At 39.6% G+C, this 25,677-nt stretch overlaps 2 protein-coding genes across 4 annotated transcripts in view; both read left to right on the forward strand.

The window, feature by feature from the left end:
- The first annotated feature begins 1,121 nt into the window (after nucleotides 1-1,121).
- Nucleotides 1,122-25,677, forward strand: part of LOC125912429 (guanylate-binding protein 1-like) — a 182,199-nt gene continuing 157,643 nt past the window's right edge. The window contains exons 1-11 of one of the 3 annotated variants that reach the window (XM_049616838.1): nucleotides 1,122-1,282; nucleotides 4,078-4,277; nucleotides 5,032-5,159; nucleotides 7,873-7,982; nucleotides 8,242-8,438; nucleotides 8,762-9,004; nucleotides 10,028-10,308; nucleotides 11,059-11,271; nucleotides 12,039-12,141; nucleotides 12,396-12,577; nucleotides 13,997-14,132. In XM_049616838.1, the coding sequence (XP_049472795.1) occupies nucleotides 4,088-4,277; nucleotides 5,032-5,159; nucleotides 7,873-7,982; nucleotides 8,242-8,438; nucleotides 8,762-9,004; nucleotides 10,028-10,308; nucleotides 11,059-11,271; nucleotides 12,039-12,141; nucleotides 12,396-12,577; nucleotides 13,997-14,113 (1,764 nt within the window). In that variant the 5' untranslated portion in view covers nucleotides 1,122-1,282; nucleotides 4,078-4,087 and the 3' untranslated portion in view covers nucleotides 14,114-14,132. Of the gene's footprint in view, nucleotides 1,283-4,077; nucleotides 4,278-5,031; nucleotides 5,160-7,872; nucleotides 7,983-8,241; nucleotides 8,439-8,761; nucleotides 9,005-10,027; nucleotides 10,309-11,058; nucleotides 11,272-12,038; nucleotides 12,142-12,395; nucleotides 12,578-13,996; nucleotides 14,133-25,677 lie in introns of those variants that run through there. The other 2 variants (XM_049616836.1, XM_049616837.1) reach the window with 2 other exon arrangements.
- Nucleotides 24,095-25,677, forward strand: part of LOC125912427 (guanylate-binding protein 4-like) — a 107,956-nt gene continuing 106,373 nt past the window's right edge. Inside the window, exon 1 of the mRNA XM_049616831.1 lies at nucleotides 24,095-24,187. The gene's annotated coding sequence lies outside the window, so the exon portion shown is untranslated. The remainder of the gene's footprint in view (nucleotides 24,188-25,677) is intronic.

Consider the following 25,677-nt stretch of genomic DNA (forward strand, 5'->3'; position numbering starts at 1 on the left):
CTGCACAACATATCATAGTGAAACTGGCAAAATACAAGGATAAAGAGAAAATTCTGAAAGCAGCAAGGGATAAACGTGCCCTCACATATAAAGGGAGACCTATAAGACTCGTGACTGATCTCTCCTTTGAAACTTGGCAGGCCAGAAAGGCTTGGCACGATATCTTCAGTGTGCTAAACAGAAAAAATATGCAGCCGAGAATCCTTTATCCAGCAAGTCTGTCATTTAGAATAGAAGGAGAGATAAAGGTCTTCCCAAACAAACAAAAACTGAAGGAATTTGTCACCACGAAACCAGCCCTACAAGAGATCCTAAGGGGGATCCTGTGAGACAAAGTACCAGAGACATCACTACAAGCATAAAACATACAGACATCACAATGACTCTAAACCCGTATCTTTCTATAATAACACTGAATGTAAATGGATTAAATGCACCAACCAAAAGACATAGGGTATCAGAATGGATAAAAAAACAAGACCCATCTATTTGCTGTCTACAAGAGACTCATTTTAGATCTGAGGACACCTTTAGATTGAGAGTGAGGGGATGGAGAACTATTTATCATGCTACTGGAAGCCAAAAGAAAGCTGGAGTAGCCATACTTATATCAGACAAACTAGACTTTAAATTAAAGGCAGTAACAAGAGATGAAGAAGGGCATTATATAATAATTACAGGGTCTATCCATCAGGAAGAGCTAACAATTATAAATGTCTATGCGCCAAATACCGGAGCCCCCAGATATATAAAAACAAACAAAAATAGTATATTCACAAAATTCATACATACTTTGGGGTTATATTCACTGTAACTGTGGACTTATGGTTTCTCACAGCCCTAAGGACAAGACTTGGAGTATTAAAAAAAATTGCAAATAACCGCAATCTCCAAGTTGCAGTCTCAAAGGTTGCAAAACAGTCTCTTCCACTAATACATGCAGTTTCTGAGAATTCAGGCCAAATACACCCAGCTTGTTCAGTGAGAAATATTCAGGAAGTTACCGTTGAAACGACTTACTGAGCTTGCTTTGTGGTTTTAGTTTCTGTAGTGAGGTTTTGAAGACTTACCACTTTTGGTTTTTATTTCATATTCTAATCACCTGACCTCTGAAGGTCTGGGGGAGTGGGTGGTGGTAAGAAATCCCCAGGACCGGGTAAGAAGTATATCAGAAACCAACACAGCTAAACTGAGGAACAAGGGACTCCTGGCACATTTTCATGTAAGCAGCAGAATTTCTTACCTGCTCTAAAGTATCTCTGCTACTAATTTTACAGTTAAGGTAAGATTGGGGCAAGGGTGGAGAAGATTTGCCAGTGGTCAGAATGTTTTAAAAACTTTCTATCCAGGATATGCAGCCGAAACCTGATGTGCACCATTAGATGTCATTAAAGACTAAATTGTGGTGTTGTAAGACAGGTGGCAGAGTTCCTCAAGCCCCAGCTATGTCTGCTTACTGATGGATTAGACATGTGCATGTGTGGGGACTAAACCGACAATCTGAAATGTCTTAACACTGTTTTCCTCCCTTTGCCACCTTAGGATCTATGGAGATCATAACTGCCACTTATGTTACCTTTGTCTTTTGATAAAACCTGATTAAGTTACCTCAAGCTGCAGCCTGAATGTTTGAAGAATTGTGACTGTATTATTTTTGTGAGAAAGAGAAATGAATGAGACGCAATGCAAACAGCTTGCTTACATTGTTAAAAATGGAAAAAGAAAAAAATTGAAACTCGGAGTGAACAATGAAGAGGTTTAATGAAAACAGCTGCACATTTTTAGTCATAGTCTTGTACTTTGAAGGTGGATTTCTTCCTTTAGAAATAGTACTGGATTAATTGATTTTCACTTCTTGGCTCACACTCATTCCTTAAAGCTTTTTGTGCTAGGTTCTATTTCTACTACTCTATTGCCTCTACTATTATGGAATCACTTCAGTCCAGTTGCCCAACTCGACCCGTCCATAGTGTCTGGCAATTTTGATCGCTCCTTAGAACTCACACCTTTGAATTTCTTATCATGGCACATACTTCAGGCATCTCCTTCTTGTTTGATTTCCGCTTGTCTCCTTGCTAAGAGCTTTTCCTCCTCCTCCAAACTCAAACCAAAAACAACACAAAAGCAAAAAGCAACAATTACAAACAAAACCAACTAGACTTGTTTGGCTGAAAACAGATGGTTTCCTCTAGATACCTCATCACTTAGTACTTCTGAACTTTTTCTCCTATATTTCCTCACATTTTCCTTCTTTATACTTTTTCCCCATCTCCTGCAGCTCTCTTTTTTTAAGCTAGCAGTTATACTGGTACATACAACTATTTTATTTACTTCCATTTTTTCACAAACAGGTTAAGAGTGTTGAGTAGAAATGCCAGTATCATACAGATAGCCAGTTGTAGGGCTGGTACTGAAAATCAAGTCTGCCTTACTTCAAAGCCAAAATGTATATTTGTGTGTGTTTGTGTGCATATCCATTCTTGCACTGTTTTTATTTACAAAAGTTTATGAGGCTCTAACAAAATTAAGAAGGATGCATCTCAGAGCACACATCACAGTTCGGGTTAGGGATGGCAAAACAATAGTTATATGTCGGTGTGAACACATTGAATTTGCAAAGATATTTTGGAGACTGGGCTCTCCTAAAGTATTAAGATGCCACCCAGATATCATTTGGGAGCAATGTGTAAAATACTTCTATTAATAGAAATACACAGTACTAAATTATTCCTCAGGAGTTCTCAATATTCAGACAAATCTACTCCCTCTCCCATGAGCGACATCATCCCAAAGCACAACAGCTTGTAAGCCTCCAACATCTGCAAACAGACTGATTGTGTATCTTCTGTTTTCCTAGATAATTGTTGTAGATCATCACTGCCAGTTCCCCATACCTTTGTAGTCTAAAAATGATTATGATCCCTGCTTTATACAAATCAGGCAACCAGAAATCTACAAATGTAAGGTACTAATACTGTATTGGATATATGTCAGAATGGAAAGAGACTTGGCATATGAGTCTGTAAAATCATGGAATCCCTCTCTGGGTTCAGGTTGGCCTGGGTATTTCCTGGCTTCCAAGTCCATGATGCTATCTCATTTGCAAAGGATCACCTATGATCTGCTCATAACCAGTTTGTTTTTATTTGTCACCTGAATAGTTTCCAGTGCATTAGCTATAAGGAAGAGGGAAGAAGGGGGTTTTATAATTTTTAAAAAGCAGTTTTACCACTGGCTAATAAGGGAATCCATAATTTTTCATTGCATGATTTTAGTGAAAGAAAAAGCCAAGCAGATGTTGGGTTTTTAGCTTCTGTAGTAAATAACCATGTCTACAATGGAAGAAAATTGCCCTTTATAAGGCAAAGCAGAAAAGCAAACATTTGCTTGAGTATCAGATAGCCTAAAATGCTTTAGCAGGAACTCTTCAGGTTAGAGGAATTGATGCCTAGAAGTTAGAAAATAAATGGTCAAGTATTCTTTAAGAAGTATTTTCACTTACTCCCTCATTCATAAAACAATTATGCACTGAAGTTTTGGTTGAAGGCACTACTATAGCTATACAAAAAAATTCCTTGAAAGTACAGCTACAAGTAAACAATTATGATTTGTTAGTGCTACATAATGACATGGCAAGATTTAACATAATATGGTTTGACTAGACATAGCCCTAAATGAGAGTGAAGCAAGCTGATAAAGGCCAAGCAAGCGTAATATGGCAAATAGTGGTCCTAAAGATTCAATCTAAGGATTCACGGAGGTAAAAACTAAGAAACATAAGTAAGCCAGAAACCAAAGGGAAGGAGTCAGATTTAAACTAGTCAGTAGGTAAAACTCATGAAATGGATTTCCTTATGCCCATTAAACATTTAAGAACCAATGGGGCAGCCTATAATATAGTCCTCCTTAGGGCCTACAGCTTTTTTACTCTGACCCTCTTGGCTGTCCTTTTTTCAAAACTTTCTTCAGAAACTGAGGCCATTTGGGGAAGCAGTACGTCACCAAGTTCAAAAAGTAAAATGACCTTCTCTTCGGTAAGACTGGATATTTCAGTCCATCTCATCTCTTCCCTTGCAGACCAGGGAACATGGCCTCAGAGATCCGCATGCCGGCCCCAGTGTGCCTCATTGAGAACACTGAAGGGCAACTGGTGGTTAATCAGGAAGCTTTGGAGATCCTGTCGGCCACCAAGAATCCTCTCGTGGTGGTGGCTATTGTGGGCCTCTACCGCACAGGCAAATCCTACCTGATGAACAAGCTGGCTGGGAAGAACAAGGGTGAGTGGCGCCAAAAAGCTCCGCCGAGACCCTTCTGTCCACCTACACTGCCTGCATTGAATGTGGTGATGCAAGGACGGGAAGTTAGAGAACGCGGAGGAATATTGAAAACTGATGTTTGGGTCATAGCTGGCTAATTATGTCCCGAGAAACAAAGGCAGATCCTGACATATCACCTCTTTTTTTCCCCTTAGTATTGCCTTGGGAAAAACATACTTTCCAATCTTAAGGAGTAAGACGTCAATAAAATTATTTTTTATTGTTTTTAAAATTTTAGTTTTTGGGAGAGGGAGAGAGAGAGCACAAACAGGGGTGAGGGGCAAAGGAAGGGGGGAGGGAGAGAGGGAGAGGGAGAGGGAGAGAATCTTAAGCAGGCTCCACACTCAGCACAGAGCCCAATGTGGGGCTCAATCCCACAACACTGGGATCATGACCTGAGTGGAAATCAAGAGTTGAACATTCAACCAACTGAGACATCCAGGTGCCCCAATAAAATAATTTCTATATATGCAATTATAAACTATTAAAATTTTAGCAGCATGACATTCTTGTAAAAAGGAAAAACATCAAATTTCCAACCTATGATATTTGATATTTTAATTTTTCCATTCCTCTATTCTAATTCAGATCAATATTGGTTATAGTTTTTGACGTGTCCTCATCTTGAATTTCTTAAACCCAAGTTCAGTTGTCAAGAAGGTCTCCAACTGGCAGATCCCCTCCTCTATTACAACCTCTCCCCTACCCCTTGCAGGCTTCTCTATTGGATCTACAGTGCAGTCTCACACCAAAGGAATCTGGATGTGGTGTATGCCTCATCCCAAGAAGCCAGACCACACCCTAGTTCTTCTGGACACAGAGGGTCTAGGAGATGTAGAGAAGGTAAGGAACAGGAATCCCTTTTGATTCCTCCCCACCTCTGAACATTCTTTACACAGGGAGGTTTTATGTTTTGTTTTGTTTTTCTAAATTTGTACTTCTACTTGACGGAGTATACCTTTTTTTCCTTTTCTATTATTTTTAATAGTCAAGACTTGGAAATCTCAGATGAGAAAAATATATTTATAAGCCAGAATCATGACTGGGACAAGACACTAAAATATGGAGTTAGGAAGTTAACTGAAATACGGAAAAGATGATACAAATAAAACCACTGTCCTAAGTCTGATCCTGCAGAGAAGAGTGATTAGGAGTGAGCTCTGGGTCAGAGGATCTTGGATTCAAATCAGGGTTCTGGCACTTGTAGCTCTCTGACTTTGACAAGCAAAACTCCCCCAAATCTTTTATTTCCTCTTTGGTCTTATCCAACTTAACATTTGAACAGTAGACACATGGACTTTTTTCCAGTTCTATGCTGGTATTTAACAACCAGCCCACTGAGTGGGCGGGGGGGGGGGGGGGAGCCTTGACTGGTAGCACCTGCCAGTTTTCTAAATACTCCCATCATGGCTGATTCCAACAAACTGCAGGTTCAGAATAGATGTATACAGTTAGCTCCTGTGACCTAGTAAGAACTGGCTCTAGCACATAACTGAATCTTTCCCTTGAACTTCCCTAGTCTTTTATGTTTTCATTTTGCTTTTGATTTATCACAAAATCAAAACAGTCACCTCATTTTGTGCTTTAGTTTTTCTCATCTATAACAATTGGAGATAGTAGTTATAAAGCTATCTTATGGCACTGTTTTGAGTATTGGATAAGATCAGTAATATGAATTAGTGTGTGTTTTTAAATTCTTTTTTAAAAAATATTTATTCATTCTGAGAGAGATAGCACACACAGGGGAGGAGCAGAGACAGACGAAGACAGAATCCCAAGCGGGGCCACACTGTCAACATGAAGCCTGATGTGGAGCTCGGACTCATGAACTGTGAGATCATGATCTGAGCCAAAATCAAGAGTTGGGACACTTAACTGACTGAGTCACCCAGGCATTCCTGAATTACTGTGCATTGTACTGTAATAACTAGTCAATAAAATAAATAACTAGTCAATAAAATAGATACATGCATGTGTGTACAGGCCAAATTTGTTTTACACAATTGAAAATCTTGATTTTTTTAATGCCAGTATAATTAATGTATACTGTTATATTAGTTTCAGGTGTTGAATCAGAGATTCAACAATTCTATACATTACTCAGTGCACATCACTATATGATGTGATCAACAATACAACAATAATGTATACTGTTATATTAGTTTCAGGTGTTGAATCAGAGATTCAACAATTCTATACATTACTCAGTGCTCATCACTATAAGTGTACTCTTAGTCCTCTTCAGCTATTTCATCCATCTACCCATCCACCCACCTCCCCTCTGGTAACCTTCTGTTTGTTCTCTATAGTTAAGAGTCTGGTTTTTATTTTTGTCTCTTTTTTCTTTGTTTTATTTCTTAAATTCCACATGAGTGAAATCATATGTCTTTATGAAATTATTTAAGAAATTACTTGTCTTTCTCTGACTGACTTATTTCACTTAGCATTATATCCTCTAGATCCACGTTGTTGCAAATGGCAAGAATTCATTCTTTTTTTACAGATGAGTAATGTTCCGTTGTATATAAATTCCACATATTCTTTATCCATTCATCTATCAACACTTGAGGAGCTTCCATATTTTGGCTACTGTAAATAATGTCACACTAAACATGGGGTGCATATATCTTTTCAAATTAGTTTCTTTTGTATTATTTGGGTAAATACCCAATAATAGAATCACTAGATCATATGGTAATTCTATTTTTAACTTTTTTTTAATGTTTATTTGTTTTTGAGATAGAGACAGAGAGACAAAGCATGAGCAGGGGAAGGGCAGAGAGAGGGAGACACAGAATTTGAAGCTGGCTCCAGGCTCTGAGCTGTCAGCACAGAGCCCAACGTGAGGCTCAGACTCACAAACCATGAGATTATGACTGGAGCCGACGTCAAATGCTTAACCAATGAGCCACCCAGGCATTCCTCTATTTTTAACTTAAAAAATTTTTTTAATGTTTATTTATTTTTGAGAGACAGAGAGACAGAGCATGAGCAGGGGAAGAGCAGAGAGAGAAGGAGACACAGAATTTGAAGCAGGCTCCAGGCTCTGAGCTGTCAGCACAGAGCCCGACACGGGGCTTGAACTCACAAACTGTGAGATCATGACCTGAGCCGAAGTCCGACGCTTAACCAACTAAGTCACCCAGGCTCCCCTATTTTTAACTTTTTAAGGAATCTCCATACTTTTTTCCACAATAGTTGCACCAGTTTGCATTCCCATCAACAGTGTACAAGGGTTCCTTTTTCTCCACATCCTCACCAATACTTGTTTTTGTGTTTTTGATGTAAATCTTGATTTTAAGTATTCTAGCTACTCCACAAACTTTGACTATCCATTTTTCAAATACCTAACTAGTTATAAAAGGAACTGATGAATTAAAAATATATGGTTCTGTATAAAAATTATCAATGTTAATAGAACTATTCTATTCAAAGTTCATATGTTTCTCACAATCATTTTTGTTTGTCTTGTTTAACATTTGTAGGTCAAGGGACTATTTTTAATGATTGCTCATCTGGGAATACCATGAGACATGACTTAAATTTGTTCTTCTAGGGTGACAAGAAGAATGATACCCAGATATTTGCACTGGCAATACTACTGAGTAGTACCTTTGTATACAATACTATGAACAAAATTGACCAGAGGGCTATGGACTTGTTGCAGTATCCTTTTGTGGTCCAAGATGGCACCAAAGCCAGAGAGAACTCTATTCACCAGTTGTGTTTGTGAGTCTTTGTGAATCAAACACAAAAATGAAAACATAATAAGTGTTAAGGTACAAGAAAAAGAGTCCTTATACTTACAAATGAAATGAGGAGTTGGTTAAGACCCAAAGGGGAAATAAAAGTATAGGGAGACATGGAATTAAATATGGGCTTAAAGTAGTCCTATATCCATGAGTTTTCCTTAACTGCATCCCAGCTATGTGACAGAACTGTCAAATCTGCTCTGGACAGTATCCTCACCTGATCTTGATGGGGTTGAAGATACAACTAACTTTGCTAACTTCTATCCAGACTTAGTGTGGACTCTGAGAGATTTCTACCTAGACCTAGAAATAGACGGGCAACTTATCACAGCAGATGAATACCTGGAGAAATCACTGAAGCTAAAGGAAGGTAACGGGGACTTCAGTTTTGGGAAGAGAGAGAGAGAATTAATACAAGAAATTACCAGTTAAATTCATTGTCACCTGGCTAAACTACCAAATAAATATTAATTTATAGTGAACTAATAGACTCATCAATATTAAACTGTATTACTCCTCTGTTCTTGGAGCAAATTTTCTTTTCCTTTCCCTGATTAGTTACCTTTTAGCTTTTTGCCTAGGTTCTGTGAACATGTATTGAAATAATCAGGTGGAAGGCACACTTAATTGAAGAGAATAAATTAACACAAATGTTAATATTATACTAAATGAATCCTACTTTTCCTTCCCCAGGCACCGATAAAAGCCTTCAAAATTTCAATTTGCCCCGTCTATGTATAAAAGACTTCTTTCCAATAAGGAAATGCTTTATCTTTGACTCTCCTGCTCACTGGAAGAAGTTTGCCCAGCTTGAGACACTGCGTAATGATGAGCTGGATCCTGATTTTGTGCAACAAGTGGCAGCATTCTGTTCCTACATCTTCAACCGTTCCAAGACTAAGACTCTTTCAGGAGGCATCAAGGTCAATGGACCCCGTGAGTACCTTTTTTAGGTTTTTCCTTCAATTCAACATATAGAATAGGGTACTGTTAAAAGTTTCTCCTTCCATTGTCAATGTTGAAAATGCATTTCACGAAATTCCAGTGGGTACCAAAAATATTTCTAGTCCGTTTTTAGTAATGCCTCCAAAGTAGAACAAAATAGAAACGTACCCTGAAAAAAAGGTCAAGGTAAAGAAGTTCTCCCCATAAGTGGTCCACCATTGAACTAGACTAACCCACATGGGTTGGCATCATTTGTTTCACCAATAGAGCACATTATATATCACAGCCTTTGGGAGACACAAGATGAGGATATATTCTCTGTAGAAATGAAGTAAGCTCACATAAACATTAAACAGAGGCCCAGGTTGTCTAGAACCCTAAAAGAAATCTAAGCAGAATTTTAGGTCCAGTTTCTCCTACAATCTGTACGTCTCAGAAGTCTGTAAATTATTACTGCACTCTGGAAGGAAGTTGAGTGCAAACAAAAGTATGCAAAGGACAAGGGAGACAAACAGGAAAGTTCCAACAAAGGGTAGAGGAGACGTAATCTAATGTGCTTACTTTGTGCTTTTCTAGAGCAGGATAACACTCATGCCAGCTTTACATACTGAAGTGAAAAACTGAAGGTAATTCTGAAGAGAATAGAAACCTGAGGAAGAGGGAAATAAAGGGAAGAGTAAAGAGGCAAAAGGCCCATAGCCTTCTAATCAAATGAAAATGCCTAACTTTATATAACCGTTTTCTCATTCCACAATGGGAAAAAGATGAAACGTGGATGATCACACACATCTTAAGTCTTCCCCTTTGAATACTTTCTTTTCAATCTTAAAAAGAACAATCTTGCTTCTTAGTCACATAATTTCCCAAAGGAACTTATTTGGGCCACACGAACAGTGTGCAGAATGCTAAGAAAATGCAGGCAATGTGTTGGGAAATTAACATGCACAGAATTACCCAGTGTGCCACATGCCCTCTTTCTTGCAAATAATATAAGCATCTCTTCCCCCTGTGAAGATCTGAAGAGCCTAGTGCAGACCTGTGTTAATGCCATCAGCCGTGGGGATCTGCCCTACATGGAGAACTCAGTTGTGGCCTTGGCCCAGATCAAGAACTCAGCAGCAGTGAAAAAGGCCATTGCCCACTATGACCAGCAGATGGACCAGAAGGTGCAGCTGCCCACAGAAACTCTCTCTGAGCTCCTGGACCTACACGGGGCCTGTGAAAGGGAGGCCACAGAAATCTTCATGAAGAACTCTTTCAAGGATGTGAACCAAAAGTTCCAGAAGCAATTAGAGGTAATTATCTTTTTCCCCCCTCTAGTTCATGGGACTTATGAGCCATAAGAGGCAAAGTTGATTTTTATTGCTATGAAAGGCAAACAGGGGATGAATGATGAAAAGCAATCCTCACTAGACTGAAAAAATAATAATTACCACTTCTGTGATCAAGTTATCACTGTTATTCTGAAAACAAACAAACATGTGACTACTCTGGGCCTTACAGATTCTGAAGCTTCCACATACACACAACCCACCTTACCACGTTACACCTATGTAGAGTCATCTTTTCCCTTAAAACATTTTATGCATAAGGTATTCATTAGCTTTCCTTTTTTTATTAAATAAGCATACAGGATTGCCAAATGGGCCTACTAAAAGATTATGTCTCCAGGTTTAATAGCACATACTATATCATTCCAGCCAGGTATTGCATTCCCCTTACTCACTGGTAACCCCAGAAATGTTGTCAAATAGTAGGTTGCATTTAAAATTAAGGCTTGAGGCTAGAGATCTGTAGTCTAAAGACAACATCCAAAGCAGAAATAGCAAAAGAAAGAGGTTTTAGGGGATTCCATACACAAAAGCAAAGTAATTTTTCTACAGTGTATCATCTTTAGAACCTTTCTAGGTTTTGGTGGGAAGGATATAGTCTTACTTGTAGTCCTCCAATTTCTAGAAAAAATATAAAGATTCTTCTTGAGAACCATTTCTAGAAATGCTGAAGTGCTGCTAACAGTTTTTCCATGGCCGCTTATCCCTTTGAAGACTCTGCTAGAAGCCAGAAAGGATGACTTTTGTAACCAGAACATGGAGGCATCATGGAACCGTTGCTCAGCTTTACTTCAGGCTATATTTGGTCCTCTAGAAAATGAGGTGACGCAGGGGATTTATTCAAAGCCAGGAGGACATTTTCTCTTCATTCAGAAGACAGAAGAGCTGAAAGCAAGGTACTATCAGCAGCCCAGGAAAGGAATGCAGGTATTCTGAGTTTTATCTATCAATTGCAGGAAAGTGTTAAGGGGCTTCTTTCAAAAATCAATGAGGACAGGAAGGAAGTATTTACACTCTAATCATAGCTGTGGAATTAAACTGAAGTATGTCACCATACTCACCAGACTTTTATTGCAACCATGAACATTCACTGTAATGAAGGGACTGTCTTGGTTACATGGCACAGAATCCCAATAATCGAAGCTAGCTTGAGAAAAAATGGTAATTCCTTGGCTCACTTAAACTAAAAGCAAGACATTTAAATGTCGTTGCAAGTATAGCTATGTTCAGGAGTTGAAACAGTGTCATAGATTTCCCCCCTTCCTTCTTTCTTTTCAATCTCCACTTCAGTTTTTTGTTCTGTTTTCCTTACTATTGGTTTCATTCTCAGGCAGGCTCACCCCGCATGGCAGCAGGGTGACACCAACAGTTCCAAGCATAACTAGTCTTTCGTGCCTTCAGTCTCAGGAGAGAGTATATTTGCCCAGCATCCGTACCCACCTCTAACACATCCGCGTGTTATTTCCCCACCTGTACCCAAATTCTTTGCACCTAGTGGCCTTGGATGCTCTGATTGGCCAGCCCAGGGCTTGTACCCACCCCTGTGACAGAAGAGACTTGACTGGCAGTTTTACCAAGTATGGGGCTGAGCACTTATGTGAAGGAAAAGATCCTGGGACAAAAAAGAAATAAAGGCTTGTAACATTCCTTGTCACGGTTTCCTACTTCTAACTACATGTTTTTGGGGTTCCTAGGCTGAGAAAGCTCTGCAGAAATATTTGCAGTCCAAACAGTCTACAAGTGATACCATCCTACAGACAGACCTGGCTCTCACAGTGAGGCAAAAGGTGATAGAAGGTGAGACGAAAACGAAGGAGATGCAAGACAGACATTTCTACAGATTTTAACTTAATTTCGCCTGGTTCACCTGCGATCAGAAAACTGGAGCAAGAATGCCAAAGATGATTCCTAAATGTGAACAGGGCACATACAGTCAGCTGCAATATGGTTTCCTGGAAGGGAAACACAGTTCCAGGCAATCACAAGAGTGGGAAGCAGAAGGAAGAGGCCCTTTAATCCTAGAGAGGGTTGTCATTTTCTTTTTTCCTCAGAGGCACGTATGAAAGCAGATGCTGCAAGGATTGAAGCACAAAGGTTGGAGGCAATTCAAAGGTATAACCAGCAAGTGATGGAGCAAAGGCAGCGACTCCATCTGGAACAAGTGAGACAAATGGAAATGTTCCAAGAGTACCAGTTAAGACAACAGCAGAGGGTCCTGCAACTTCGATTCCAGGTATTCATCAATTATTGCATCTCAGGGTTTTCTCACATCTCCCCTCCCTGTATTGATGAGAGCAGGAAGCAGTGACAAAGGGGAGGGGCAGCATAGTATTATGGCTCAGGACAAGGACTCTGGAGTTAAATATCCCAGGTATGAATCCCAGCTCCCACCTCCTAAATATATGTTCTGTGCCTCGGTTTCCTCTTGTGGAAAACAGAGACAGTAATAATACCCACTTGATAGGGTTATTTTGATAATTAAGTGAGAACATTTGCGTTTTGAACTGTGCATGGCCCAGAATAAGCACTAATATGTGTGAAACGCCCAGGAGCTTTCTAACCCCTGGTAATTAGCACTTGTTTGTTTTTGTTGCTGTTGGTATCTTGGTCATTGCTCTAGACAGTCTTCTTTGGTTGTGATTACCTTATTAAATTAATTCATCTTTTTGTGTCTATGCCATGTCCTTGCCTTAATCATCACTGGTTCTGAAGGCCTTTACTTGCAGTTTGTTTCATTCAGTCCTTTACTATTATCATTGCTCACAAAGCAGTAGCTCCTATTTATTTCGCACTATACAAAGCACTTTGCATTCATGCTCTCACCTATCCTGTTCATTGCGAAGCGCAAGTATTAGGTCCCTATTTCTGCAATGAGAAAAATGAAGTTCCAAAGAGAGAGAACACAATGTCAATATCGACTCAGCAAGTTACCTAAACTGCCTTCCCAGAGAGGAGGATCTGCAATGGTTTGTTTCTGCAAACCTGGTAGAAAAATCTTAGGTGAATACTCTTCCAAGACAACACTTCCCCAGGGTGGCCCGTCGACCAGCAGGTCCCAGTTTCCCAGGCACAAGCTCCAAGACCTCTTGAGATTACAGCTCTGCACTGAAGGGCGGTATAGTCAACCTGACGCTCTTGGTCCCCTCGCTCTCCTTGTACTTCTGCCCCGTAACTGTGAAGACCTAGAAAAAATTGCCTCATCAGAGACTCAGACTCCTCACGTGATTGTAGAGATCACCTACACACCCTCCTACACACCTACACACCCTCCTCTGCAAGCTAGAGCTGACATTCCTCTCTGTATAAATGAGAATTAAAGTTGAGGTGTGACAAAGATCACCTGAGGAGGATGTATAAAATAAGGGGACAAGGAGGAGGGGGCCTCAGGGTATATTTCTTGGGACACCAATATTTCAGGGATCGGGAGATGATGTTCCTGGAACTAGAGAGAGAGGTATGGGAGAGGGATTAGACAATAGGAGACCAAGAATGAGAAATGCACATGAATGGGAAAGAATTCAGGGACTGTCTTCGGTTATTTACTGATGGATTAAAATAAACAAAGAAAAATCAATGATTTGGGCTTTTTCCCCTCAAGTGATCTGGACATGAGTGTCTGCTAAACTCAATTGTTTTACTTATCACTCTTTAGGAACAGACCGTAAATCTCAATAGGGAAATCGAAGATGAACGCAGAAGACTTCACAACGAAATCCAGGATCTCCAGAGGAATATTGTCTCACAAGATGATACATGCATCTTACTTTAAAGAGCTAAACATCAGAACTTTCCTCATTCACTTTCACTAAAGAGAAAAAAGAATGAGAAACTATAGAACTTGGGACAATCACCACTTAAATAAACTTCATAATTATTGTATCAAACTTTTGTACAGTTATATAGTTGCAAGGCTTGTAATTAGTAAAATGTACATTTCAATAATTCCATAGTTTAATTGATTATTGCTTCCTTAAAGAGACTGTGAATTGTGTAATAAGGGAATTTTATCAATGTCTCTATTTGGGGTGATACTGGGTTGGTTCCATCAGGGAAAACTTTGTCTTATAACTCAAATTCATCCCTCCAATTTTCCATTTTTGCATTGGGGGGATTAGAAGTGGCCTAAGGGGTGTTACTCACAATGAGCTAAGTCAAGTAGAATTTGGCCAAAGTCATGGGCTGAGTTGAGTATCACCCCTGCCAAGTGGTCTTATGCTGGATGTCATCAGAGGGAGGCACCAATGGTAAGGACAACTAACCTCGCTTCTTAGGGAAATAATGTATGGTTCTCAAGTGCGTGTAGGCTCTAGGGGCAATGATGTGAATCCTAGGTACAGTTAGTAAACAGTCTGCTTAGATTTTAAGCTGAAAAAAAAAAACCCACATGGTAATAAAATAGGGGTACTCCAGAAGATGGAAAGAACTACCAGTATAGAAACTATGCCATAAGCTGAGGGCTAAATAAGACTTTTCTTTGTTCATCCTCACAAAGGGCATAACTTAAATAGGACAGTTTATATCATGAGGCAATTTATATTAGACTTAATGACTGTGTGTCACATGTTTATAATCCTTTAAGGCCTATAAATAAAAGGTATATGGAATGCTAGATAAGGTGTCAAAAAATCTGATGGGGATCATTTAATTTTATGCTTACCTTACTGCTTAAGTTAAATCATTGTAATTTGTTGCAATAACATATAAAAGCCTACTGATTTTTTTCTAAAATTATGGATTGTGTAAACATTTGTTCGCATATATTTTTAACTGTAAATAACGATTAAATTTTTCAAAAACGTAACTGTACTCCTTTGTTCCTATTTTCTACAAAATTGGAAAAATTTGGAAGGTCCTAAATGTTTCAGACACAAGGTTATCCACTTGTACCCACTGCTCTCTCTCTCTCTCTCTACATGCACCAAACATGGCCTCTGAACAGCAGGACACTCTCTCGTGGCTAGCTTCCAAGACAGAGTGCTCCAAAGAGCAAAATAAGAAATTAAAGATCTCTTAAGACCCAGTGAACTCAACAGCCCTTTCGTTGCATTCTGTTGATCAGGATAGTTCCTAGGGACAGCCCAAGGCAGGAGAAATGAAATCTACCTCACTCTGTGAAGTATGGCAATATATTTGCAGCCATTTTTAATCCATCACTGATTTATGTACAGAGCAAAGGTGGTACATTGATCTCAGCATTCAAAAATTAAGTAAGACTGAAGCTGATGGGCTATTTGGAATACTGACTATGTACAGACACAACTGCATTGTTGAGGGATTTCTTACTACTCAGATTCACAATGGAAAGCTGGTTCACAGACCCAATGAAGTAAAGGCCACTCCTTAGCTTCTGCCAATCCATAGCAAACTGCTATAATGACAGTCTTGTCTGCTGTCCTAGCAGCAGCAAGGCTTGAACTGAAAAGAAGGAAAAGAAGCAGCAGCAGCAGCAAGGGGCGCTTGGGTGGCTCAGTCGGTTAAGTGTCCCACATTGGCTCAGGTCACAATCTCACAGTTCGTGAGTTTGAGCCCCACGTCAGTCTCTGTGCTGACAGCTCAGAACCTGGAGCCTGCTTCAGATTCTGTGTCTCCCTCTCTCTCTCTACCCCTCCCCTCATTCACACACACTTTCTCTCTGTCTCTCTCTCTCTCTCAAAAATAGATTAACATTAAAAAAAAAAAAAAGGCAGCAGCAGCTGCGGCAGGTTGCCCTTACGTATGTCACATTGGCGCACTGGCTATAGTTGCTTCCCAAGTGCTCAGCATGCCACATGCATGCCTCAGATTGTGCAGGCAGAGAGAGAACCTGCAGATAACCTTCTCATCACCTGAAGAATTTTGCCTAAGATAGAATGCCAGCTGGACGTTCTGAGTCCTGTTTTATTTACGTGGAATTTTAATTGACATTCTATGTAAAGACACAGGCCTCAACTTATTTACACTCGACTAAAGTAGAGGTCACATGAGAGAAGAACTGCTATTAGGCTGGCATTACAACGACTACTTTGCTTTCGACTTAACCACTTATCTATAGTCCTTGAAATTTTCCCCATTTTCACTCACTTGCTACGTGTCGAAAAGTGGTTTCTGTTCCTTTTGTAAAAACTCTAATTTTAGGCTGCTTACAGTTGTGTGGTATGGTAAAGTCTCTATGCCCACATTCATTACATCCAAGCATTTATACATTGACTAAACTATCATTGAACTGGTTAAGTCTTCACAATGAGAAATCCAGACCAAAGGTTTTCATGGTATTAGAGGGGTAAGTATACATATAGTTTTCAAGAGTTTCACAATGCCTCTCATTAGCAGGTATATATACACTGTGTACTTATACATAAACACTGTGTCAAGTCTATATATACACACATATGTATATTCATATGTATATATACATATATATATACACACACATATACATATACATACATACTGTGTAGCTACATACACATACTGTTTCAAGCATGCAATATATACATACATATATGTATCTATATGCTGAGTAGCAATGGTTCAAGCTGAAATACATTAGGTGATACATTAGATAATCTTCAAAACTATAATGATTTTTGAAACAGAAATAGCTTTCCAGAAGTGCTTTACTTTAACAAAAGTGGAAAAAGTATATATACATATATATTTCTATGATTATAAAAATAATTCAATCACTGAAAAATTCATAATATACAGAAAAGTATAAAAACAAAATATACCCTCTAATCCTTTGAAACTAGCAAAAAATGCATGGGATATACTTTGTTATAAAACATATTGCTGAACTAGAAATACTGTTAATTTTGGACTATATATTCTTCTAGGAATATATATTTATATATTATTGATTTATAGGGCTTTTTTTTTCAGGGGCAGAATGATCTTATACACACCATGAATTATTCTTTTTATTATTTATGTATTTATTTATGCATTTATTTATTTTTATAATGTTTATTCACTTCTTGAGAGACAGAGACAGAGTATGAGCAGGGCAGGGGCAGAGGAGAGGGAGACACAGAATCTGAAGCAGGCTCCAGGCTCTGAGCTGTCAGCACAGAGCCCGATGTGGGCCTCCAACTCACAAACCATGAGATCATGACCTGAGTTGAAGTCGGATGCTTAACTGACTGAGCCACCCAGGCACCCCATGAATTATTCTTTAAAAAAAAATGTTTAAGAAAGAGAGAGCATGAGCTATGGAGGGGCAGAGAGAGAGACAAACAGAATCCCAAGCAGGTTCCGTACTGTCATGCAGAGTCCAACTCAGGGCTCCATCTTGCGAACTGTGAGATCATGACCTGAGCCAAAATCAAGAGTCAGACACTTAACCAACTGAGCCATCCAGGTGCCCCCACCTGTTGATGAATTATTCTTCATCAACATTTCCAAATTTGTCTACAGACAATATGTTTATCAGAAAGCAGTTTGAAGGGTGCACAAGAAATTCAGCTCTTCTACACACAAAATTCACAAAACATTCAATTGTCCCTGGAATTCTTTTTAGTTCTCTGGAATAAACAGTAGATTGTAATGAATAGGAAAAAGCAGCTCATTTCTCAGCATTAGACCAATTTCAAAGTAGCCCTGCCCTATTGTCACTTTCAGTCTCAACTATATTAATAGAAAATAAAGTTCTAAACTTTGTCTTGAAATTGGAACCACACATTTATGGAGAGACAAGGAACTTTGGAAATTACCAATTGCAAAAAAATTACCAGACAGAAACTTAGGGAGACAACAGGAAAGACAGACAGAATCAATGAGTCCTTGACTAATATCACTCAAATTATTGTGGAATATAACTCCAAACTCTTTTGATGCAATGACCATTTTAAGATCTGAAACTATTTTCTTATGGCTTGGGTAAGAATCCTAATTTATATCAGACTTTATATTATCCAGTAATCCTCCAGTGTCCTGACTTTATTAGATAACTTTGACATAGAAGAGGTAGAAGTTTGGAGCATGTTTCTTTTTGTCTTTCTTTTTTTTTTTTTTCTTTGTGATTAAGACAAATATTGGTAACTAAAGGTCTCAAGCAGACTTTGTATTAATATAAGGACTTCTAACAGAAATTTTTTTAACTTTTCAATTAAACTATAACATAGGGACTATAGAATGCTCAGGTGAAAAGTATACAGTTGGTGAAATATCACAAAATGTACATATCCCTATAATTATTACCCAGATCAAGAAAACAAAGACCTTTTTTTTTCTGAGAAAAGTAACATTCATAGGTTATGGGAATTAGGACATGGATATGCCTTTGATAGGTCATTTTTTTAAACCTATCACACTGTCCCAGTATGGATGAGCACTTAAGATATTACACTAGCTAGGGGTGCCTGGGTGGCTCAGTCGGGTAAGCATCCGACTTCAGCTCAGGTCATAATCTCACAATTTGTGGGTTTGAGCATCAGCTTGGAGCCTGGTGCCTGCTTCGGTATTCTGTGTCTTCCCCCCCACCGCTGCCCCCTGCCTCTCCTCTGCCTCTTCCCTGCTAATGTCTTTCTCTTTCAAAAATAAATATTTAAAAAGATACTAAAGTAGCTATATTATAAATAAACACTTCTATGATTATTCTGCTTTGGAGGGAATGTGTATATGTGCCTGTTGACTATATAATTAGGAGGGAAATAGGCAGGCAATTGGCTACTTACACTCAACTTTAGGGTTTATGGCTTTAGGGGTGCCTGGGTGGTTCAGTCAATTAAGTTTCCAACTTCCACTCAAGTCATGATCCGTGGTTTGTGGATTCAAGCCCTGTGTTGTGCTCTGTGCTGACAGCTCAGAACCTGGAGCCTGCTTCAGATTCTATGTCTCCCTCTCTCTGCCCCTCCCCTGCTCATGCTCTTTCTGTCTCTCTCTCAAAAATAAACATTAAAAAAAATTTTTTAAATGACTTCAAATAAAAAAATGACTTCAAATCATCCTCAAAATTATAATGATTTCTAAAACAGAAACAGATTTTCAGGAGTAGCATTTTTACTACCATACCCATTTGTGTGTTTAATTAGCCTATTCATAGTAGATATATCGGTTTACAAATGATACACTCCTGCAAAATAGCCAAATAATGTGAAGAATACATTTTGTAATAAATACACATTTCTGATTCAACAGGCTGTGCATGACACCCTATGAAGAGGAGGAGCTGTTTGGCTTCAGAGAAGGAGAAAAAGAGGAGGGAAAGAAGGAACGGACGCTGATTCTGCCAAACCTCTCTGAAACATGCTGGGCACACCACCTCAGCAAAAAGTGGCATCACTGTAACAATAACAGCTCTCCTCAGTTGCAAGGGGTTGATACTCTCCTTCATGTTTGCTCATTACTCCCACAGTGGGAAGGATTCCCATATTGGAGAAGGATTTTTTCCTAAGTAGCTGGTCCAATTAATGATCTAACTCTGGTGTTTAGGTTCTGGCTGGCACACCTCAAGTAATATTGGGAAGCCTCTCTAACTACCAGACTCCAGGATGTCCTTAGACCTTGAACCCTTCAAAGAGCACTCAGGGGATCTAGATCAGGGAATTCAGAGCCTTGTACACTTCCTAGTATGAGCCTTTTTCTTAGATTATGCTGTATCTATTAATTCTGTTTTATCAACACAAATGCTGGTTTTGAGATCCTTGGAGCTATACTAATGACAAATAGGCAAAATGCAAGTCAATTGCTTTTAACAGTGGATTTTGACTGACATGATACCAAATTCATAAATTTGAAACTTCCTTAACCTTAAATGAACTATCCTTGAAAAGTTTTAAAAATGTATAACAGATACATGCAATTTTACAAGAATCTACCCACATGTAATATTCACCACCTGGAAACCAATGTCAAGTCCAAACAGTTACTGTTTTAATTTCACAGTTTGGATCTTGAGACCAAAGGTGAAGATGTTCTTTCCAACTGGCCTCACTTACAAATCACTAAATCTGTTCTTGGGGAAAGAGGCCAAGGCAAGCGAAGGAAAGACCGAGTCTGGGCAGTCCCTGCAGGTAGTACCTGTGGTCACCATCGACGATGTGGCATGAAATGAATAGAAGGAGTTAGGTGTAAAAGAGGAAAAAAGGTACAGTCAGCTGAACCTGTGCCAAGGAACAAGGAACCCAAGTGTTTCTCAGAGGGTGACATAAAAGATCTTTTTCTTTTTCATATTTACAAATAGGTGATACCATATTTGGAAGGAAGCTATTTTTGTTCTCTAACCATTCATCCTACAAACAGGAAATCTTCCTAAATTTTCATCTTAGTGGTCTGCCATTCATTTCCCTTAAGGCTGCTGCTGATGAAACCTTGGCTGAGGACAGCAGGAGTTCTCATTACTGTTTCCAATATGGCCTCTGCTGTTACTCACAGTTTGGTGGCCTCCTTACCCCTGAAAGTCTTGCCTGTCCACTATACCTTCTCTGACACCACCCAGTGAGAAGGGGGAAGGGTGCCTCATGATCACACAAAAAGAATGAGAGCCTAGGGGAGCCTGGGTGGCGGGGTTGGTTAGGCATCCCACAGGTCATGATCTCACTGTTTGTAAGTTTGAGCTTGGGATTCTCTCTCTGACTCCCTCCCCCCTCTACTCTCTCTCTCTCTCTTTCAGTATAAATAGAAACTTAAAAAAAAAAAAAAGAATGAGAGTCTACATTCCTAGTGGATTTTCTGACACCATTTAGGCAGTGGATAACGGTACCTCTTTACTCCTAGGTGAGGCAGAAGTCTAGGCCTTTCCTTGCTGTATAGGAGTCTGGAGGTTGGTCCACAGATTTTACTGTGCTGTTGGGCTGGAACAAAGTGCTTTGTCTAGAATTTTCTTGTCTTACCAAGTTGCCTCTTTTGTAGGCCTCTGGCTAAAGAAAATGTGCTTTGCTGAGGTTTTTTTGTTCGGGAGCCTACTGATATTTATGGGTTGTCAGCTTTTCCAGCACTAAAACTGGTACACAGCTAATTTGCCTTCTCCTCCCCTTCCAGAATCTTCTAAGGTTTGTTATGTCAACAATATCCAGGACAGTTAGTGGTAATTAGTGGGGGGAATAGGGAAAGCATTTCTCCTTTATCTTTCTGGAAACAGAAGTCTTCTCCTCAACACTGAATATTTTTTACTTAGGGTAAAAATAGTGGGGAAGATAAAAAGGAAAAGGCGCAGGAAAAAAATCCTCTCTTGACCCGTATTTCAATCACAACACAATCTTTTGCTCCTTTTCAAAGCAATATTTTGACAAATGGCATCCCCGTTTTTGAAGATTTTGAAATATGACACATACGTAAGAGTGCACAGAACATAAATGTAAAATATACAATATAAATATAATTTTAAAACAAATACCTAAATTACCACTAGGTATAGAAATTGAACATTTCTAAAATTCTAAAGGCACACATTTCAACTTCTGACAACCCTGCTAAGGGCCAACTAACATCACACATTTCACAATCCCTTTCTAGGATCTGATCATGTACATCTGAGCCCTAAATAACATTATTTACTTTGGCCTGCTTTCAGGCTTCACATAACTAGAATTACATTGTATGTATTGTATCTTGCTTCATTTGTTCAATAAGCTATTTGTAAAAGTCTCCTAGTTCATCGTGTGAATTGTAAGCTGCAAACGTTGAGCTGTACGAAGATAATTTATTCATTCTACGAAGATAATTTATTCATTCTACTATCAATAAGTATTTGGATTTTCAGGTTTATTTTTTATGAAATAGTAAAGATTTGTTGAACACAGGTATAAAACTCCCTTGCATAATAAACTCAGAAGTGGAATCCTTGGTCATAGAGGAAGGTTTGTCTTGGTATTGCTGAGTAGAAGGACCAGAAAATGCTTTCTAAGCTGTACCAAAGCCTCCTGAATAAGCTCTCTCTCCGGTGTCCCCTCTCTATTCCCCCTCCCTCTTCTCCTCCCATCAGGGTGATAGAACTCAAGCACAGCTCTGAACGTGTCTAACAATCTTCAAAGACTACCTGCCCTGGAATAAAGTGTATGATCCAGGTAGCAATTGATATATTTTTTAATTTTTTTAATGTTTATTTATTTTTGACAGAGCGCGCAAAGCAGGGGAGGAGTAGAGAGAGAGGGAGACACGGAATCGGAAACAAGCTCCAGGCTCTGTCAGCACAGAACCCAACATGGGGCTGGAACTCATGAACCGTGAGATCATGACCTGAGCCAAAGTTGAACATTTAACTGACTGAGCCACCCAGGCACCCCAGCAATTGATCTTTCAACCTCAACCTCAAAGAGCCCGCTGGCTACAATAGACTCCAGCTGATTCCTAGCATTTACTCACTACCTTTACATATTTGCTCATTCCCTTCCTTTGCTTTCCAATCTCTGTTTGATGAAATCAGAGTCGTCCTCCAAGATCCAGCAGAAATGGTACCTTCTTGTGAAGCCATCTACATACAATTTTTCCAAGTACAATTAATTGTTGCTCTGAAAAAGACTCAAATGTTTCATTTGTAACGTATTAGCACTGATCACTTCTTATTTAATTTACAGTATCTGCCCCTTCAAGGTATGGTTTTACCAAGAGTAAGAACTCTGCTTTGGTCGTTTTTAAATATCCATTAACAATGAGTTCCATATTGGGTTACACGCACTAGTAAAATGTGCCCTGGAGCGTTGCAGAAGGAAAAAAAAAACAAAACAAAAAAAACACCTCATTGCCCAATTTGAATAATCCCAAATAAAGACAACTGAAAAAAAATAAGAATTTAATTTCACCATGATACTACCTAAGAAGAGTACACTTTAATATTTAATATGAGGAAGTACGGTATACAGGCTCGTTGAGGTCAACTTTCCAATAAGAATGTGATTAATAGCATTACATAATACATCAAAGAAAAAGAGATTTTAAAACAATATGAAATTTCATATTGAAATTCCTTTTATATGGTGGGGTACACTGTTATGATACAAGTTTGTCACATTAGGAACTTTAAAAAGCTATGAAAGTGAATCTCTAATATCTAAATGTTGGTACTTAGTTTCTACCTCATTATTGTCAGTCAATTTCACAAAAATATACTGGTGAAATTGGGTAAATCCTTAGTATCTTCTCAATTCACTCAGAACATTCTGGACATAAAAAAGCAGCAGACGAACCAGAGACCACATGGGTCTATTAAAACAGCTCCTACCTATGTCCATCCAGAAGACAACATAATGTCGTGAAAGACTAATTTCAGTTCCTGTTCTGTTGCTCAGTATAAGGGAATACAATTTTAAGATGCATTCAAATAGTTCACCTGTATGCCTCAACTTTATATGCCAGAATTATTGCTCAAACTGAAATTCAAATATGACAGGAAGGAAGCACCCTAACAGAACTAAAAACTGGAAACGAAGATAAAATGTTTGTAGCATTTGTCAGCTTAAAAAAAAAAAAAAAGTTGCTTATGATTCCTTTGCTCGTTTTAAATATTTAGAGTTTTTATTCGTTATTTTCTTTAAAGCAGAACCCGAAATTATATAAGCTTCACGATACCAAAACTCATATGAACACGTAGAGTAAAATTCAAGAAAAATATGCAACAAAATCATAGTGATTACCTCTGGACTGTTAATACTAGGTGTTTTATAAACGCATGTGCATATATGTATTTTATTATGAAAACAATACTCACGTTAACTACAAGCGTACTTTTTAAGGTAAGCGTGAGAAGAGAGAAAAAATAAGAAATAAGTAAATATTACAACCCCCACCCCAAGCCCATTCAAGGAAACCAGCCTCAAGGCATCCCGGGAAACCAGCGGTTTCCGGAGGAGGCAGACGCTGGCGGAGCGCGCGAGGGGCGAGCGAGAGCTGCTGAGAACTTGTCCCCTGACCGCAGCGCCAGCGCCACGTAAGTTCGCTCCTAAACCCGGCTTTCCGCGCGCGCTTCGGCTACCAGGCTAACAACACAGGCCCACGCGCAGGCTCCGCGCCGCCCGCGGGAAGGCAGCGGGAGGCCGGCGCGGGGCGCTTTGCTCCCGCCACTCGGCGAGTGCGCGTCCACGCGGGCGCCTGGGGGGCGACGGCGCGCGCGCGCGCGCCACCGTCCCGGGAGGTGCTGCTCCCCCTCGGGCGTCCCGGGGAGCCCGGCGCGGGAAAAGGACCTGTGCCGGCCGCCGTGGCTGCGGAAGTGGGGGCCGTAGCCTTCCTCCGGCTGGCTGGCGGACAGACCCCCGACCCCTCCTCGCAGGGACGCCGGGTGGGGTCACTCCCTCCCGGCAGCCCCTCCCTCCTCAGGCCGCCACGACGGTCCTCAGCTCCCCAACAACTTCAATCCCAAAAGATGGTTTCTGGTTTATTTTGTATTGACTATATTGAATTACATAGAGGCTACAAAGCTGTGTTATATGGAACAATTCAGTCTCGTTTACACTGATCAACTGTTAAAAAGATAAAGTTTATTCATGTTTATGTATCATGTACTTTTTAAATACATGGTTCACGCACAAACTACATCAGAATTAAGCGGTTGCAAATACGGATGGAACACTTTAAAAAAATTTTTTTAAACATTTATTCATTTTTAAGAGACCACGATCACGAGTGGGGGAGGGCAGAGAGAGAGGGATACCCAAAACCCGAAGCAGGCTCCAGGCTCCAGGCTCCGAGCTGTCAGCACAGAGCCAGACAGGGGGCTCGAACCAAGAACCGTGAGATCACGACCTGAGCCGAAGTCAGAAAGCCTAACCAACTCAGCCACGCAGGTGCCTCATGGATGGAACATTTTTAATCATCACTCTAGATTACTCTTATGAGAAGTTTCTTTTGGAACTGTTGATTGGCTACAGATCTAATAGAATTATCTCATTCTACTTGCATAATTTGGCGATAAACGCTTCTTTGCTTGGATATCTCAGCCCTCCAATAATATTTAATGTTATTGATCACTGCCTCCTTCCGGACATCCGCTCCAACAAGACTTCTGAGGCATGTTCTCCTGGAACTCATAAGACCATTTCTGACCACTCCTTCTCAGTTTCCCTCATGTCTTATTCTGTCTGTAGTAACACCCAAAATATTAGTGTTCTCAGGGCTCCATCACCATTCCTTTGCTTTTCTCATTCCAACTTTATGCATCCTCTGGGCAAAGTGTTATAAGGATATTCCTACTGTTTCCATGCATACACTAGAGTCTTACAGATATAGAATGCATGTGTATCTAACTTCCCTGGGAGAACTTTCTCCTAAGCCACACATTAGTTCATGATAGCAATGTTTATTTAGTATCCTGTATGAACTGAGAATTGGCTTCACATCACAGAACAATACATATAGCCTCTGCCCCCTTGAACTAACTATCAGGAGATACCGATAAGTATGATAAACTGTGAATAAATGCTT

The sequence above is a fragment of the Panthera uncia genome (assembly GCF_023721935.1).
Source record: "Panthera uncia isolate 11264 chromosome C1 unlocalized genomic scaffold, Puncia_PCG_1.0 HiC_scaffold_4, whole genome shotgun sequence".
Lineage (NCBI taxonomy): Eukaryota > Metazoa > Chordata > Mammalia > Carnivora > Felidae > Panthera > Panthera uncia.